General features: G+C 44.6%; 1 protein-coding gene across 1 annotated transcript in view; it reads right to left on the reverse strand.

Annotated features, from left to right (window-relative positions):
• The window catches only part of Ephb1 (Eph receptor B1), a 437328-nt gene that overhangs the window by 86927 nt on the left and 331467 nt on the right, over window positions 1-18934 (reverse strand). Inside the window, exons 6-7 of the mRNA NM_001104528.1 lie at window positions 8996-9120; window positions 562-724 (exon numbers count right to left, since the gene is read on the reverse strand). Coding sequence (NP_001097998.1) covers window positions 562-724; window positions 8996-9120 — 288 coding nt within the window. The remainder of the gene's footprint in view (window positions 1-561; window positions 725-8995; window positions 9121-18934) is intronic.

Genomic DNA, 18934 nt, shown 5'->3' on the forward strand with positions numbered 1-18934 from the left:
GTGGGGTGCCCTTCCAAGGTAAATGATCCAGTCAGATACTAGGAGAGATAGGTAGATAGGTAGATAGATAGATAGATAGATAGATAGATAGATAGATAGATAGATAGATAAGCAGGAAGGCAGGCAGGCAGACAGACAGACAAGACTAGACTACACTAGACTAGACTACACTAGACTAGACTACACTAGACTAGACTTCAGCGGCTTTGCACGTGACTAGAGTCCACATGTCCCTACTGGGAGGCAAGTTCTTCTGAAGGAAGACCACTATTCTAGTGAGCCCCCGGTATCACTGACGGTTCTGTAGCATTGCTTTTCTTTCAGTATAGCCTATTCTATGCCTGTGTCATTTTCACCCAAAACACTCATTATCCCCACCACACCCACACACCACACACACACACATCACACACACACACACACACACACACACACACACCACACACACACACCCCACATACTCACACACACCACACACACCACACACACCACACACACACACACACACACACACACACACACACACACACACCACACACACACCCCTGCCCCCTGCCTTACCATCTGTCAGAGTCTGGAAGCACATCTTGCCACTGAACTTGCCATAGCCAGCCACGGTTCGAGCTCGTACCTGGACCACATACACCATGCCGGGCCGTAGCCCATCGATACGTGCCGTGTTGGTCTGGCTCCTGGCCATGGAAGAGTTGAACTCATTGTGCTCCTACAGAAGAGACAAGAGAAGGGAAAAGGGCCGTCAGCCAGCTCCTGCACACTGTAACCCCAGGCAGCTCTGTGGAGGTACTAAGTCCCATCTGTTCTTGGTCTTACACCTTTGGTGGAAGTCGTCTTTCTCTGAATGAAGACAGTGAGCCTGGACCAAGGGAATGAAGAGCCAACTTTGGGCCACAGGGTGGCGGCACTTTGAAAAGGGAATCTGAGGAAATGATTGAGCTCTCAGCCTGACTGGGAGTTCAGAGACATTTTCTGCCTGTGTGCCAGCCCTCCTCAGAGTTCAGAGGTAAAAACCCTAGCTGCCATCATCTGCCATCATCTTTGCAAATCCCATCATATCTCTGACCTCAACATGGCAAGCTCTGCGGCCTCCATGGGCTGCTTCTCTGCCTGTCTTTACTTCTGCTGAGGTGCAGGGCACTCTCTCCCTGCTGAGATCTGCTGGCCACACATGCTGCACAATTGCTATTCTAGAGGACCTTTGACGTTCCTCCCAGTGCTCAGTGAAGGGCTTTGCCTCCATTCTGCTGAAGTGGCTGAGGTCATTGCAGACTGCCTCTGTCTGCCTTCCCTTGGCTTTATCTGGGTGTCCATGTTCCAACTCCCCACCATCAACATGTCCCTCCTCCCGGTCCTTATCCCTTCCACCAACTCCGGGAATCAACCCGTCTTCCTGTGTCTCTCTCTGATACCTGCCACCTTGTCCTCTCCAGTCTCATCTGTCTGCCCCATCTCTGATGTGCAGAGACTCGCTTTTAGTAATGTTTTTTCATTACTCTTTCATGGCTCTTCTCCCCATGGTTACTTTTAAAACATCACTTCATCTTCTTGCTGCTGACCTTGTTTAATATCAGATTGGGGGCTGGACTTTTGTAATCTCCTATCCCTTCACGATGCTTCCCATTCATCCGATGTTTGTCTACCGTCAATGTTCTTGTCTTAAATGGCCCCTGCTTTAAACTGTCATCAGATGGACACCGAACTTCTTAAGTTAGACAACCACACCCTTCACAATAAAATCAGTTCTTATTATTTCTCTTATTTACTTGGTAGTCTCGCTGTTCCTCTGGGAACTACATCCAAGCCATCAGTGTTTGTTCAAGGCTAGTCCCGCAGAACTGAAGGGATCCTGCTTCCTTCAGGTTATTTGAGCTAACAGCCCCCAGAGCCTCCTCCCTAGGGAGTCCTATTTCACTTCCCCAACACATAGGCTCTTTATTGCTGTCCTTGCAGTTTACGGCTCACTCCTATCACCCTATACATCAGCCTGGTCTCTATTTCCATGTGAACATATCTTTTCTCTGCAAGGATTCAGAGCTACCTCCAAGTGTACAGGAACAAAAGCTTAGAGTCTGGGCCTTCCTCTCTATGCACAGTGAATCCTGAAGCAAGAGGACTTCACTGAAAACAAAGAGGCTGGGTCACTAAAAAGAGATTAATCCCCAACCTCCTGTACAGATCTGGGAAACTCTTGAGTTCTAGGCACAGTGGTTCAAGAGGCAAGGAAACAAAGGAAAAAGGGTACTTGAGGAACTTCTACAACTCACAACTCACATGCTCTGCCAAATCCCAGAGGGAAAACGTGGAAAAGCAAACTGAAACACAACAGAAGATATTCCAGCTTTCTGAAACTACGTATAACTCTGCTGGATTCTCTCATCTAGTCGCTCAATCAGTGTGTGTGTGTGTGTGTGTGTGTGTGTGTGTGTGTACCATCTATGTGATATATATATATATATATATGACATATATGTGATATTTATATATAATGTGTGTTGTAGGTTGTAGGTCCAAAGTGTGGCTGATCTCTTTCTTCTGGAGAGACAGCACCTTGTGTAATTGGAAAACACACAGATTCTTGTGATGTAGCAGAGGGAAGCTAGTGGTGGGAGAGGGGCTGTGGGGATGTATCCCAGGGAAACAAGCCCACATTGGGGGAAACAAAACCCATTCAGAGGGAATCAGGAAGCCTAACATAAATACAGTCATAAAGATGTAAGAAATTAGCCACACTGCATTGGTAACCAGAGACCAAGAACAGAATAAAACTGTCCAAAAGAAGGCCCAGAGAGGGTGAGAAGCACACAAAGTATACAGGATAGTTTTGCATCGACTTGACATAAGCTAGAGTCATCTGAGAGGAGGGAGCCTCAATTAAGAAAATGCCTCCACAATTGGGGCTGTAGGCAGGCCAGTAGGATGTTTTCTTAATTAGTGACTGATGGGTGATGCCATTCCCGGGGCTGATAGTTGTGGGTTCTATAAGAAAGCAGACTACACAAGCCCTAGGGAGCAAGTCAGTGAGCAGCATCCCTCTATGGCCTCTGCATTAGCTCCTGTCTCCAGGTTTCTGCCTTATCTGAGATCCTGCCCCAACTTCCTTTGATGACAGCCAGTGACATGGAAGTGTAAGTCAAATAAACCCTTTCATCCACAACTTGCTCTTTGGTTGTAGTACTTCACTGCAGCAATAGAGACCTCAATAAAGAAACAAGGGACAGAGTAGAGTGCAGGTGGCACATGGATAACAATGAAAAGATTTGGCTCAAGAAGTTGTGGGTTCAAGGCTAGCTCCAACTGACAAATTACAAAAAGACCCTCAGGGAAGGGTTGCCCATTGAGCCCTGGGGAAGTTGCATGGAAAGGGATTTCTTTTTTTCTCTGTCTTTATTAAATTGGGTATTTCTTATTTACATTTCAATTGTTATTCCCTTTCCCGGTTTCCAGGTCAACATCCCCCACCCCACCCCTCCCGGAAAGGGATTTCTTACTGTCCACTGCATCTACTTGGACAGTAGGGAGGTTTTCCTTGACACCCTAGCGAGGGACTGAGCAGATGGAACTCTGTTCTCTGTAGAGGGGATGCGTGCCTTCTGGAACTTATTAATAACTATTTTGACACACTGAAGACATGGGATCAGAAACTAGGAGCATCACCTCATCGTGTTGCAAATAAGAAGTAAACAGAATGCAGGCAGCTGCTGGACTCCCCCAGTTTGTCTGGAATCAGACGGAATCACACACTGCTTGAGGTAAGTGAAACACTGATTGGCAGATCTTACTGGGGTAAAAAAAAAAAGTGTTTTGATATATTGGCATTTGGATGGTGAGGACCAAACGTTAGCCCATAATCACTTTCCAGTCCACACACTCTTGAAGCGGTTCAGTGATTAAAATGGGCATCGGTTCTTGTTCTTTGCCAAGTCATTAATCAACCCCAGACAAATGAGCAGGAGCGACGAGCAAGGCTGCTTACGACTGCTTTGATTATAAGTATGTGAAGACGGAGGGCACAGCTACAGAGGCTGGTGGTTGTGTCTCTGTTATCTCTCCACCCCCAGGATCCCAACCCCCTCACTGCCTGGGCTTGCCACAACTCAGTGCTAAGGAGCTGATCAAGCCGCCCGTTTACCATCAGCTGAGCACGATATTGCTAAGGCCTGAGAGTGTTTCTCTGAGATCTTGACATCTGAAGAGTAGAAATCCCCCCACCCCAACCTAAACCAACTGGCCCGAGCTTAGACAGTTATTATGAAGTGCTGCAGAGATGTAAACATTTCATCATTGAGACAGCTGAGGGCAGATGTGGCCGCTCCTCCCATGGTTTGCCTACATGTGGGGACACCAGGAGTGAAACGTGCTACAAGACAGTAAACAAGAGAGAATGATGAATGGGGATATATTGAGATGGGGAAGGAGATGAACGTGGCAAAGGCTCTGGGAACGTCCTTAGTTCTCTGGTCTGAGCTCTCTATTAACGAGCTGTTGGGGGAAAGCAGAGCCCCACTGATTTGATCCACAAAAAAATGATGTCAAAAAGTGTCCCCAGCACAAACCGAGAGTCCTGTTGGGCAGGAGACCCACAGGGGAGCTGCCAGAGGTTGCAAGACTACCACCAAAAGGGCCAGCCACTTGCCTTATAAATAAAGTGCTATTACACACAGCCACACCTATCTCCTGATATACTGCCTATGGCTCTAATGACTCTTGGTTCAGATGAAGGGGTGGTACAGGATGGGGAGTGGGAAATTTTGTTTCTTTTGGACTGAATCCAAGACATCTACTAGGCTGGATTCCATTTGTGTTGGTGAAGCAGACAGGAAGATCGTTCGTTTTGCTTATGCGTCTTTGGATTTAATATTAAAACCCAGTATCTTATTTCAGGAGTCACTCTGACGCAGGGACCCTGAGCAGAGATGATGATTTCATACAATCCCAGAAATTTCCAGCGTTGAAACATAATAAAAATGTCTGTAATTTGGTTCTGTGACTCCCTGTATGTGACCTGTGTGGTCAGGGCTGTCCTTTTCTTAGCCTTTATATGATTTAGCTCCATCATCTATAACTGATTATAAGTGGCTTATGAGTGTATTTCTTTCAAGGATCAGAACTAATATATCTGTGTGTATTTGGGACGTAATAGGCATTCAATATATGATGAATTACCATTTTGGTTATTATTTCAAAATGCTCTCATGGCTAATGTCTTTTTCTTTAGTCAGATTGGAAATGGTCAAGGCAAGATAATGGATTTCACAGCGGAGCACTTTGAAAGCAACGGAGAGGTCTACTCTCATATGCTCAAGAGTGGCCAGTGACTAGGCAAAGAAATCCTCTGTCTTCCCAAGAAAAGCATCCCATCCTCTCTCGGAAGGACAATAATATGCTCCACTGAGGTGTGCAAGCTGCCTCGGGCACTGAGTGCTATGTGCACGTGCATGTTAATAATTAGTATGAATTAATGAGAAGCAAGGGGACGGCCTGAAAGGGGGGACTAACGTCCTTCACAGCCCAAGAAGCTAAGGTTAATTACAGCACTGCAAGGCAGGAGGCTTGAATGGAAACGCAAAGACAGTGGCAGAGGTTGAGCTGAGCTGGGCTGAGAGCTGGGGAAAGGGAAGTCAAGGCACACAGGCACGAGCCACATGGCTGGGCTGCCAGGTCATGTCAAGCACATGCCCTCGTCACAGCTGCCCACTGAAGTGACTGCCGTGGCCACCACAGGTGAGGCCGAGCAGAGCAGATGGCACCAAAACACTCGGCCCCTGGCCGACACTGCAGGGTAAAAGAGCCGCGTTCTCACGTGTGATTGACCTGCGCAAGTATTTTCGTTTACTTTTTACTATGTTCCTTTGTCCAGAGCAGTTAACTCTGTTGATACTGGAGTATGGAAGGAAGCTTACGTCTTACTAAGTTAAGTCCAGACCCCAAATTGACACACCGTATGAAAATTGCTCTTCCCATGTGAAATATATAATCTCAACAGTGTTGCAAGATCAGGAGTGTGGTGAAAGGGGTTGGGTAGACCCTAGTGAATGACTCGGTAATTGCACAGTGCACTGATAACTGTACCTTGGTGGGACATATATATCAACTTTGGTACAGGGGAGATCAATGGCTCCAAACAGCTTGAAAGATCGACCTATAATAACCTTATTAACTTTCCAAATTATTTTTTACACAAATAGATCCCTAACTTGGGTGAGTTCAGTATAATGGTGTGCTTGCAAGTTTTATGTCAACTTGATACAAGCTAGAGTCATCTGAAAGGAGGGAACCTTAATTGAGAAAATGCCTCCATAAGACCCAGCTGTGGGGCATTTTCTTAATTAGTGACTTAAGAAGGGGCCAAGATTATTGTGGATAGAGTCTTCCCTAGGCTGGTGGTCCTGTGTTCTATAAGAAAGCAGACTGAGCAGGCCATGAGGAGCAATCCAGGAAGCAGCACCCCTCCGTGGCCTCTGCATCAGCTCCTGCCACCAGGTCCCAGTGCTGCTTGAGTTCCTGTCCTGACTTCCTCCAGTGACGGACAGTGATATGGAAGTGTAAGTCAAATAAACCCTTTCCTCCCCAACTTGCTTTTGATCATGGTATTTCATGTTTCAGCAGTGATAACCCTAACTAAGACAAACAGGTTAAAATTACCCCCAATTTGTTTCAGAGCCAACTGTCTACGGAGGCTACTATCCTCCAGACAGGCCAGAATGTTATCTTAGTCTCCTCGCTAGCAGGTGCTGCCATGATGCTAAGGGGCGCCTCTCCCCACAGGCAAGACTGGTGACCTGTCTGCACCTCTCCTTTCGAGAATGTAAAACTGCTACCATTTCGCCAGTGTGCACGCTGTGTGCTACAGTGGTTAAGTCCACTGTACAGGTCCACAGCAATTTGTCAGGGTGCTGGAAATTGGAGCTTCCTTTCTAATGCACTACTGCTTGGCCATTTATCTGGCCTCTCTCCAGGGCTGTGATCTTTATCCGTGATTTTCTCCAGCCCACCCACCCAGCAGATGACCTTGCCTAGGCAAAGGATTTTATACTGTGTACATCCCAACGACCCACACATGGGCATCTTCAACCCATCCTCTCTCCTAATTCCAAATTAGGAATTATCTTCTGGCCGAGGTCATGGGATTTTTTTATTCCACGCAGAGACCTGGCTTTCCTACAGGCATTTTAGCCAGAGCTACACTGCTTTCCTTCTTCTACTCCAATATCCATTACCCATCAAGACCTCCTCCTCAGTTGATGATGCCCACATCAGTCTAGGGGGGTCTCTCTAAAACTCATCCACATCCCATCCAACTTAGACATCCTGTTAGCTTTACCTGTAGTGTGCACTGTAGACATAGGAGCCAGCTAATTTCAACAGCTCATAGTTGATGCTCCAATTCAAATATCTATCTTCCTGACAGATGATTATAGATCTAGCAGGGCTATTTACAGCCTGAATGATGTTCAGAATATAAGTCACATCCTGTCTCTCTTCTGCTCTTAGACCTGTGGTGGCTTCCTGCCTTACTCAGTAGTAAAACTTGATTCATTACAACTCAACCTGGGGACTTCCCTGGTTATGAGCTCTCTCACACATGGACTGTTCCCCTGCTGCTCTCTTCAATCCAGGTGTTCTCGTCTGCTTCCTGCTCCTGTGCAGGAATGGCTGCAGCTGCAGTGGCTTTGCAGGATCTACCATTCTCTTCTTGCTGAGATAACGGCTTCATAACTTTACTTTCTTCAGATACTGAAAGAGGGCTCATCTTCGCCAAGAGGCTGACTATGACCATTTTATTTAAGTCTGTGGCTTACCCCTGACTGGCTTTTATGAATCCATTTATCTGTTCTGTTTTTGTTTTTCTTTCAATTTTTAAGAGTTTATTGTGTGTGTGTGTGTGTGCCTCTCTCTGTGTATATATGATGCGGGGGTGTTTGTGTGCCACTAAGCATATGTGGAGATCAGAGAACAAACTTGTGGCAGTTGGTTCTTTCTTCTGACCTTTATTTGGTTTTGAGATATCAAAGGTTATCAGGTTTGCTCACAAAACACCCCTGCCCTCTGAGGATCTTGCCAGCTCCTCTTCTTTTTCTATGCTATTATTTTTAACATTCTAATCATTTCCATAATTTCACTGTTCACTGTTCAATTTTTCTCCCTCTTTGGGGAAGCAAGACTCCCGATGGCAGAACTCTTTTGTTCCCTAATACATCCTAGAATAGAGCCTACCAAGCAGTAGAGTGGTCAAGCTCTTCAACAAATAAATAAATGCATATGGTGCTTTTCCAAACAGCATGTTGGAAGCACACTGCTCTTTAAAGATTTTTGCGAATGTTGCAGTTCACCTCTGTGGAGGATGTCCTGTTTCCCTGGATGATGAACTGGTCTGGGACCAAACCCCACAGGACACTGTTTCTCTTTTCTTGGCAACACATGCCCTGTATAGCCCTAAGCAGCAGCAGCTGACTCCTCAGGGAATGTGACACTTGGATTTCTATTTCAATTCATTTTTTTATCTCACCCTTAGAAGCATCCAATTACATGTTCCTCAACCTCCACATTGGTGTCATGACAATGCATATATTTATAAATAAATCAGCTTGAGTTGGAGGCATAGGATCAAAAACTTTGAGAACCACTCATTTGTAAGACTCTAAAATCCGCTGGAGGCTCACGGGCATCAGGAGGTTTCATTGTGTCCTCCTTGAGACAGCACTTGCATGACTGTAGGAAGGGGAATGGTTTGAACAGTCCAGTCCATCGAACTTTCCAGACCATCAGGTGATGAGTCTGAAGGCTCTATCCCAAGTCATTGCAGAGGGAGCCTAGGACGGGCAGACCTGGCTTTCTCCCCAGAGAGCCCCTGGCCTCCAATATCCAATTCTTTCTCCGTGTTGGCTTTCTCCAGCCCATCTCCTTGTGTCCTCCACTGGCCACACTCACTGAACAGTGTTGGCCTGGCCTCAGAAGCCTGAGGTCAAAGTGGGCTCACCTTCTCATAGTACCGGATCTCATAGTCCAGGATGATGCCATTAGGCTGCTCCGGCTGAGGCCATGACAAGGTGATGCTCCTCATGGTGGCACTGACCTGGTGCATGATAGGAACAGTGGAGGGGGCTGTGGAGAGAGGAAGAGACAGGCTAGCTGAAGAGATGTTTGATATAAGATTTTCAGAGATAAACCAGGAGAGACTTCTGTGCTTTCTCATTAGCCAAACTGGGTCTGCATAACTCTCACTGGGTTTTGTAGGCTGAATGGAGTTGAGATGACAGAGGAGGCAGAAGGTGATAATTTAGCAGAGGACACACATGTGGGCAGGGCTGAGATAGATGTGGTATATTCGTGGTGCAAGAGAAAAAAAATTCATAGAATGGCTGGTAGATGGTTCAGCAGGTAAAGGTGCTTGCTGTGAAAGTCTGGCCACCTGAGTCCAATCCCTGAAACCGGCATAAAAATGGAACAAGGGAACTGACTCCCATGGATTTGCACTTTGGCTTTCACCTGTGTACTGTAGCAAACACACACACACACACACACACACACACACACACACACACACACACACACACTTACTTTTTTTCTAAAAGCAGTCCAAAATCAGAGAGAACTAGAAGAACAGGAGGAAGAGAGAGATACTGCAGTAATGGGTTACTGGGTTGAGCTGCGGCGGGTAAGAGTGTATCAAGAGTAGAACTGATCAGTGCAAAGTAACCATGCCATAGAGAGGAACATTCCAGCAAATATTCCTTTCTGGTACTGCGTGTACGGTTTTAATGTACTTCCAAAAGCAAGGAGGTAGCATCCCTCATGAAGACAAGAACACAGAGCCATAACGGAGGCCCCGTCAGAAATCTCCAAATGAGAACATTTGCTCTGAGGAACTCATAAGCACAAACGAAGAAATGATACACAAAGCAAACGTTTGGGAAGAGGGTAATAATTCCTAGATCAGCAAAGACGATTATGAAATTTCTGTTTGGAAATAATATTTATTTCCCAATTCAATGGTTTTTTTTTCACACCATGTAAGTAAAATGAAAACAGTCTGGAAATAATAAATGAGGGCTGTCTTCCTGAGGGAAGAGGCAGGTAATGGATGAGGCTCCGTCTGTGCCCAGCTCAGGGGCTGCTTTCCTGGTGCTTGTGCAGTGATGAAGGTCGTTTCCTCACTCGAACTCCACTTTACAAGGGTTTCTCTGGGGACCATGGCTGAGTGACATTTACTATCCTCAACTTATGGTATTAGATTCCTTCCAAGACCCAGAATTACAGAATCATAGCTAACAGGTCACAGGAGGGGGAAGGCATTGACTTGCCCACACTTCGTTGGAATGTAGCACCTACTAACCTCAGCCTGTGCCAGGCGGCAGTGGGGGGTAGGGCGGGGGGGGGAGCAGAGTATGCATTCTACAGATGCTCCCAGTTTTCTCACAAGAGGGAGAAGGGCGAGAAATTTTACCATACACCTTAGCATCAGTGTCCTCCGGGACTGAGGAGGTCAGTATGCACAAAGCCTACTGGAGACCACGTGTTGGCAATGACAGCTGATCACTGAATAGTCAGCCCCTCCCTGCAAAACATGGGTTCCTCCGATAGGAACTTCCAATCAAAATTCAGCAATGATCTTTCCAAAGTTTCATGGTAATAGTACAGCTGTGTAAAATTCTTCCAACCCGTTTTTTCCTTCCTTCCTTCCTTCCTGCCTTCCTTCCTTCCTTCCTTCCTCCCTTCCTTCCTTCCTTCCCTCCCACTTTCCTTGGGATGGGATGACCATTGTGGTCTGGCTCCCCCTCCAATGTCCCTACCAAATACTTACTGCCAAGTTCCTGTTTTGTATGAGACCCTGTACTGTGCTTCTGTAACTCCCACTACTTATGAATCGTCCTTATCCATATCTCAAATTTGCCTTCTTCTCTTTGGTCTTACCTCTCCCAACTAAAGCAATCTAGAACATTCCTTGTTGCACAGAACAGAGATCTAAAGAAACAAGTCAGATTGTGCTTGAGTTTTCTTTGCTAAAGAATGGCCAACTGCATACTTTGGGCTTTTTAATGTGAAGGTTAACACTGTGTGTTTATTAAGAATATACTTAGTAGCATGCAGGAGCTGACCTGGGCCTATAGCAGGCATGCAGCTTGATGTTCATGTAGGTGCCCTGACAATTGGAGCAGGGAGAGGGGGTTGTCTCTGACTCTGTTGCCTGCCATTGGATCCCCTTCCCTTAACTGGACTGACTGGTTTGGCCTCAGTGTGAGGGTGCTCTTGGTTCAGCTGAAACTGGAAGTCTCATGGTAGATTGGTATCCACGGTAGGCTTCTCCTTCTCTGAGAAGGAGAGTGGGTAATGGAGGGAGGGATTTGTAAAGGTGGGACTGGAAGGGGGGCTGTGATCAGGATGGAAAGAAAAAAAGAAAGGAAGGAAGGAAGGAAGGAAGGAAGGAAGAAAGAAAGAAAGAAAGAAAGAAAGAAAGAAAGAAGAAAGGAAGAAAGGAAGAAAGGAAGAAAGGAAGAAAGAAAGGCAGGTCAAATGCTACCTATTTCTGCCCTTAGTAATTTCTTACCCTTAGTAATTGGGCCCATGTTGTTCCAATCTCTGTAGGCATGAGCTAGAGGTACCAGTCCAATTCTCCTCCACTGTTTGTACTACGAGTTAAATTTAAGCCTAGTATCTCCCATGTTTTGCTTAGTCTCCGTTCTATTAAGGAGACTGTTAGTCTTTCAATCAAAAGCATGCCTTTGCTGTTCAATCCTGAAGTTAGAGTCACATATACCATCGAGATTTCCCTGAGGTAAGTTCTGTCTCCCCATGTCTGTAGAGTTAGATTTCTCACCATGTCTGTAGAGTTAGATTTCTGCTGTGGAGATTCATAATCCCTCTTTGCTTTTATGATGTCAAATTTGATCTACTAAACTAATAAGTTGAAAGAACGTTTCATCTTCATTCAACTGTCTAATGCATTTTTCTCTCTCCTACCTTGGTCTTACAGGCTAGCGTTGTTAACTAATTAAACAGGTATCGCACATGTGCCATAGAGTTGCTCTTCTAGGTTCCCATGAGCAAAGTAAAGTTTCTTGTCCTCACGGAACCTACTCCTTACTGGAGGGATTCGGAGTCTAGACACGATAAACAAATAACAGGATATATAAAAGACAGTGGGCCCAATGGGAGAAACTAAGTAGGGAAAGCGGAGGTAGTCGCCAGTGTAGGAGGTGTGGCTGTGGTCAGCAAAGGCTTCCCTGAGTTGCAGGTACAGGAGAATAAGCTGAAGAATAGCTGGGGAAGCATTAGAGAAGAGACAATTGGAGCAAAGGGTCTGACTTGGAAGAATCATAGTCAAGGGGGAGGGCCCTGAGCTTCTACTCCCAGTGAGCAGGGGAATGAAAGGGCAGATGACAACCAAACAATGACATGCTGACTTGTGTGCTGACCGTGTCACTGCAAACAGAAGGTGTGGGCCAGCAAAAGCAGAAGGTCCTATCCTAAAGCCACTCTTGTGAGGTCAGGTTCCAACGACAGAGTGGTCTGAGCCTATGTAGAAAACAGTCATTGTTACAATGCTTTGACCTTGCTTCTTCAATTCCACCATGTTCAAAAAGCGATTTGTATCCAGTAGCAGCAATGAGCCACATTATAAACATACAGAGACCCCAGCCCATCATCCACAGTTATTATATCACTTGTGTGTGTGTGCGCGCGCGCGTGTGTGTGTGTGTGTGTGTGTGTGTGTGTATGTGTGTGTGCCTGTGGAATCCAGATGAGGGCACTGATTCTCCTATGTGTGTATATGTGTGCGTGATGTATGGTTTGGGACAAAGCTGTTTTTAAGTTATAATGAGATATTTGATATATTGTTATAAACCGAGTCCTACATTAAGTAATTCTTCCTGACTGTAGACTACTTTGTGAGCACATTTAAGTTAGGTTAGCCTAAACTTGTTGTTAGGTGCAGTGAGTGCTGTGGTATAACTATTTCTTCCCAATAAGATCATTCTCTCCTGGAGAGAAGAGGGAGATTCATAAGACTCAGGAAGCTCATAAAACTTAAAAGCCCCAGGATGCTCAGAAAATGACAAGATTCACAAGCCCCTTTCCCAAGTTTATACAAGCAATAACAATTTCTGGAGCAATGAGACTCTCTGGTGGAGCTGCCTGTGGACTGTGCATTAGGACATCAGAGATGGTAGCTTGCATCTCAATTGTCACAGATGTTGGGGTTGGCTTCTCAGTGACGCAGCTAGTTTTGAGTACCCCATGCTCCCATTAGTAACCTCAGCAGAGTCACTGCTGCAGGAAACTAGACTTGAGTGTGATTACTCCTCTGATCTGTTGTGGGTAGCCGATCTAGGGTGATTTGAGAGTTGTCTCTCCTGTAAAAACCATGCACAATGTAATTTTGATTTCCAACTCAGTGACGGTTTCCAGGGAATGTAGCCCTTTACAAATCAAGGAATGGTGGCATTGGGGATGTCTCCACAGATGTGGAATATAAAAGAAAAAGAATTTAAAATGACTGCAATGCTTTTGTTCGGAACAGCCAAAGGGCAAGGCTACCATTGAATGAGATGAGAGACGACATCAACAGTAGCCATCTGGAAAGGGAGATCAGGCGTTCCACTTTGAAGACTACTCTTCAGGTGTCTAAGATGGGATAGGGACACACGTGCGTAAAGTTGGAGCTATTAGCAATTCAATAAATCAGAAAGGCATGGAACTGACAGATCCTGACGATACCAAGTAGAGTGCATGTTTTAAGATGTTGGAAATGAGGAGAAAACAGCAAAAGGCCCCAAGAAAGCAAGGTCGATGGAGTAGGAGGAAAGCTTGAAGAGCATGATTGGCCAGAAACCAAGTGGAAGGAAGCACTCAGGGGACCAAATATGTTAAATCCAACTGCTAAGGTGGGGAAAATGGAATTGGGAACTGGGCCCCTGATTTAGCCACAGCCTCTGTGGTTAGCCATTTGGATGGCACATGTTCACTTTGCTCAGGACTCTGCATGCTTTGGAGGGAAATCAAGGTAGTTCAGAAGGTGACACAGTCTCTCAGAGTTGTCTCATATTTGGGGGTCCCAGTGTAACCCAAGATGGGGATGACAGAAGGGCTCCAGATAACAGTGCTCTCTTACCGCCTCTTGTCACTCAGACTACCCTTGTAGGCCATGTGGAAGCACAGTCTACATGATGTTGATTTGCAAATGCCACAGGTTTTCAGGTTCCCTCTGCCTCAAGAAGTAAAACGTCACCTGTTAATACTGGAAAATTCAGAGCTGGGAATGTAGGTCAACTGCTAGAGTCCTCAGTGAGTATGCACTGAGCTCTGGGGCCAATCCCTTGCACCACAGGAAAAATATAAGCATGATCATGCACATCTCTAACACCAGTTTTGGGAAGGTAGAGATGCAAGGGTCAAAGGTCATCCTTGGTTATATAGTAAGGTCAGACCAGACTACACTGTATGAGACTGTGTCTCAAGAAATTAAACAAGTAAACAAAGAAATGAAAGGGGACCCCAAGCTGACAGTTAAAAGCACACAGCAAGAGCCATCATCTCTAGGGAATCAAAGGCAGAAGAGCAGCTACTTCTTGAGGTGGGGGAATCACAAAAAGCACTGAAGTTTATCTATAAGTGGACTTTAAGATGACTCAGTGACTTTGGAGAGCAGAACAGAGGGTGAGAAAGAATGTCCTAGCATCAAGGTTGATAGCTTTATGTAGAGGACAGAGGGGAAGAAAGAACTTCCCCCTCACTGAGGCTGGTATCTTGTGCAGGTGACAGAAACCGAGGTGAAAGAATGATGAGGAAACTGAGGAGACACAATGTCACAGGCCTGGCACCATTGCAGAGGTCCAGCAGAGCAGGCGGGGCAACCAGGACCCATACAGAAGAAAGGCACATGGGGGAGCTTTCTTGGCTCTACAACGTGTAGTTGTTGAAAAGTCATTTTGATAGGTTTTGCCTTGGCTTACAGCTGGGAGAGTCAAAGGTTCCTTCATTTTCCCATGTCTGGGAATGAAGCCATGAGCTGATACAAGTGCTGGCCGCAGAGTCGGTCTGGCAACCATAGAAAAGATTCTGATCCAAACATTCAAAGAGTCAGGCTTGATGCCTCACAGTTGAAGTACCAACCCTCAAGAAATTGAAACAGGAGGACTGCTGCAAGTTCTAACCTAGCTTGGGTGGGTTTCAAATCAGTCAGATCTTTGCAGTGGAATCTTCAAAAACTAATAGCAATAATTAAATTAAATAAGAGTAACAACAACAACAACAATGATGATGATGATGACGACGACGACAACAACAATAATAATAACAGAAAAGTAAGAGCTCCTTGAAGTAGAAAACAACAACAACAACAACAACAATAATAATAATAATAATAAAGTAAGAGCTCCTTGAAGTAGAAAGCCATACCAGGCTGAGACCAAAAAGGGGGGGAAGTGAACGGGGAAGGGGGGCAGGGAGGGAGCAGGAGGTAGAGGGTAGGACAAAACCAGTTTGGATCATTAATGTGAGTGGGATGGTGCAAGCACTGAGGTGATGAGGTGAGGCTGTGCCTGTGAAAAATGCCTACAGGAGCTGTTTCAGAATACCAGAGCTAAGGGGGGGGGGGCACCAGATCTATGTGGCTTAGTTTATGGAAAGACAGTACAAACTAAAATAACTCAGAAAGAGGGACATTCAATTGGGGAATCCTATTGGATTTGCTTCTGAGCATGTCTGTGGGACATTTTATTTATAAATGATTGATGTGGGAGGGCCCAGTCTTCTGCAAGTAGTGACAACCCAATGGCAGGAGGTCCTGGGCTCTACAAAAGAGCAAGCTAAGCAAGCTATGGAGAGAAAGCCAGGGAGCACCCCCACCCCCCCCCACACACACACGGTAGTCTTTGTTTTAGTTCCTGTCTCTAGTTTCCTGCCTTGAGCTCCTACACTGACTTCTCTCAGTCATGAACAACATATTGCCTGGAATTGTAGGCTAAAGTGAACCTGTTTCAAGTTGGTTTCGGTTAGTGCTTTATCACAGTGATGGAAACCAGATTAGGACAGGATCCACAGCTGTCCCTGCTTCAGAGCTGATGGTTGCAACTCCGTCCTGCCATCCAAACATGGACCAGAATCTGGATCTCCAACAGTAGCCAGTGACTGGCCAGCCATTAGAATGCATGTAGAACGTGAAACCTGTGTGAATCTGGAAAGCAAGCATCCCTGTCACCAGGAGCTACCAGTGGTTTTGTCCCCAAACCATTCCTTCTTGTTGGTTGAACAAAAGAGAAATAGAGAAAGGCAGACAGGACAGTCTATGCTTTCTCCAAAGCCTGCACAGAACTTTCCCTTCTGCCTCCACAGACACAAAAAGGAAAAGTTTTGTTTGCTTGCTTGCTTGCTTTTGATTAAAACTTTGTTGTCATTCCTGCTTAGATTGAAATTTACATGTGCATCTCCCTGCCCCCTTTTACAGTTTAATTCTTAAACTATACTGTATCTCAATTGGTATAGTTCTCACCTACCATATTCTCCAGAATAGCATAAAACTATATATGATGGTACAACTCTGCAATTCTGACTCAGGAGGAAGAAGCAGAAAGACCAGGAGTCCCAGGCTATCTTGTTTACTTTCCCTTATCTAGTGAATCCAAGGCTAGTCTAAGCTACAGAGCCTGCTTCAAGAGAGAGAGAGAGAGAGAGAGAGAGGGAGAGAGAGAGAGAGAGGGAGAGAGAGAGGAAGAAGAAGAAGAAGAAGAAGAAGAAGAAGAAGAAGAAGAAGAAGAAGAAGAAGAAGAAGAGGAGGAGGAGGAGGAGGAGGAGGAGGAGGAGGAGGAGGAGGAAGAAATAGAAAAATTAATTCTTAACCCTTTTGCATTTGCTCATCTCTCTTTTAAAGAAAACATTCACTAGAATATTTTTTTTTCATTTTCCCCTTTGCTGTTTTCCAATTAAAATTTTTTGATTTGATTTCCCCTCTCATTTGTTGTTCCTTTTTTCATCATGTTTCATCTTTTCTTTTTCAGCATTCAGAACAGAAGGAGAAATAAAGACATTCAAGCTAAACATGAACTAAAGCAATTCATGACATTATGTCAACACTACAGGAGATATTTAAAAGTCCTCCACACAGAAAAGGAAGATAAACACAACCAAAATAACATAGGTAAGAATAAATATACTAAGACGTGGGAGGGAATCAAACCTTAGAAAAAACAACACTATGGCAGGAAGTAGAACATGCTTTTTACTAGTAATCTTTACTGTAAATGGTAATAATTATTCTCCAGTAATGGTAATAAATGGTAAATGGTAATAAATAATTCTCCAGTTAAAAGGCAAAGAAGTCTGGCTTCTTAGATGACAAAACAAGATCCAACTACTTGCTGCCTGCAGGAAACTCACCACAGTGGCAAAGAAATACATGATCTGAAAGTGAATGGATAAAAAGTTATATTCCCAGCAAACAGAATGTGAAAGCAAGTAAAGGGGCTATCCTATATCCAACAAAGCAGACCTCAACCTAAAACTATGAGATAAATGTGATATGAATCGATAAAAGAAACATTGTATTAAGAAGATAAGATGACTGTAAATATATATACACACTGATATCAGTATGACAATTCATGGTAGAAATACATAAAATGTATTCATAAAGATACATATAGGAATCAATACTACATTAATGTGTGCTGTTATTTGTCTTATTAAATTTCCCTTGAAGGCTGGTATATTTGAAGCTTTGTCCCAGGCTAGTGGTGCTACTGAGATGTGGGAAACCATCAAGGCTCTTATGTCATCAACAGGTTAGCCCACTGATGGAGCTATAACCTGATGATGCTATTGGCATGTGATGGAAACTAGGAGGTGGGGCCTAGTAGAGGAGAACAGTGGGGGAATATATTGTCTGTGGCTCCTTCCTGTCACTCTACTTCTTGGTCACCTGAAGGTGAACAGCTTTGTTCTACCATGCCTTCCTGTTGCCCTGTATTCTGCTTCAACACAGGCTCAGCTAGGAAGGAAATCAAGCATGGATTGAAACCTGTAAAAGTATGTGTAGAAATAAACCTTTCCTCCTTTGATTTTTTTGGAGACATCTTTATGGTGGCTAAAAGACTGGTTAACATAGTAAGTGACTTTACTATTCTATTCTCCCCAGTAGATAGGCTATTGAAACCAAAGATCAACAGTGAAACACCAGAGCTCAACTGCACTGTGAATCAAGTGGAATCAGCACACATCTATAGAATTCTCTATCCAAAGGATGCAGAATGCACTCACCTCAGAAGCTCATGGAACTGCCACCCCCCAAACTTGTCATTTTAAAGATATGCAGCAAGGTGTGGCAAATGTAAAAATAATGAAATGTTTGTTTAGATCTTACCAGTTTACCACAGAGAAAAAACTGAAATAACTGACAAGAGAAACTACAGATATTTCACAAATACAGAGACAGTGAAAAATATACCATTGAAGAAATCAGGGGAGATGTTGGGGAAAAAAAATAAGTCAAAGTCTCTAAGAGACTCCACAGCAAGATTATAAATTTGATTTAAAAATTTGGGAGAGCGGCAGGAGACAAAATCGGCACTTGAAAATCAGTAGATTCTCTAAACACCAGAAATGAACTCACTAAAAAAGAAATCTGGAAAACAATGGCATTAATAATAACAACAACAGAATCTATAAACAAGCCTAAGCGAGGAGATGAAAGTCTTTTGTAATGAAAACTCTGAAACCCAGAAGAAACAGAGGAGGATGGAAAGAGCCTCAGTTCCCTGAGTGAACTGATAACTAGGGAACAGCCATATTGCAGAACGTGATTCATAGATTCAGTATAATCCTTACCACGATTCTAATGATCTTCTTCACAGAACTAGAAGGAAAGAAAATCCCTGAAGTTCATAAGAGAGTATAAGAGACGCCCAATAGCCAAGGCAATCCC

Source organism: Rattus norvegicus, chromosome 8 (assembly GCF_036323735.1).
Source record: "Rattus norvegicus strain BN/NHsdMcwi chromosome 8, GRCr8, whole genome shotgun sequence".
Taxonomy (NCBI): domain Eukaryota; kingdom Metazoa; phylum Chordata; class Mammalia; order Rodentia; family Muridae; genus Rattus; species Rattus norvegicus.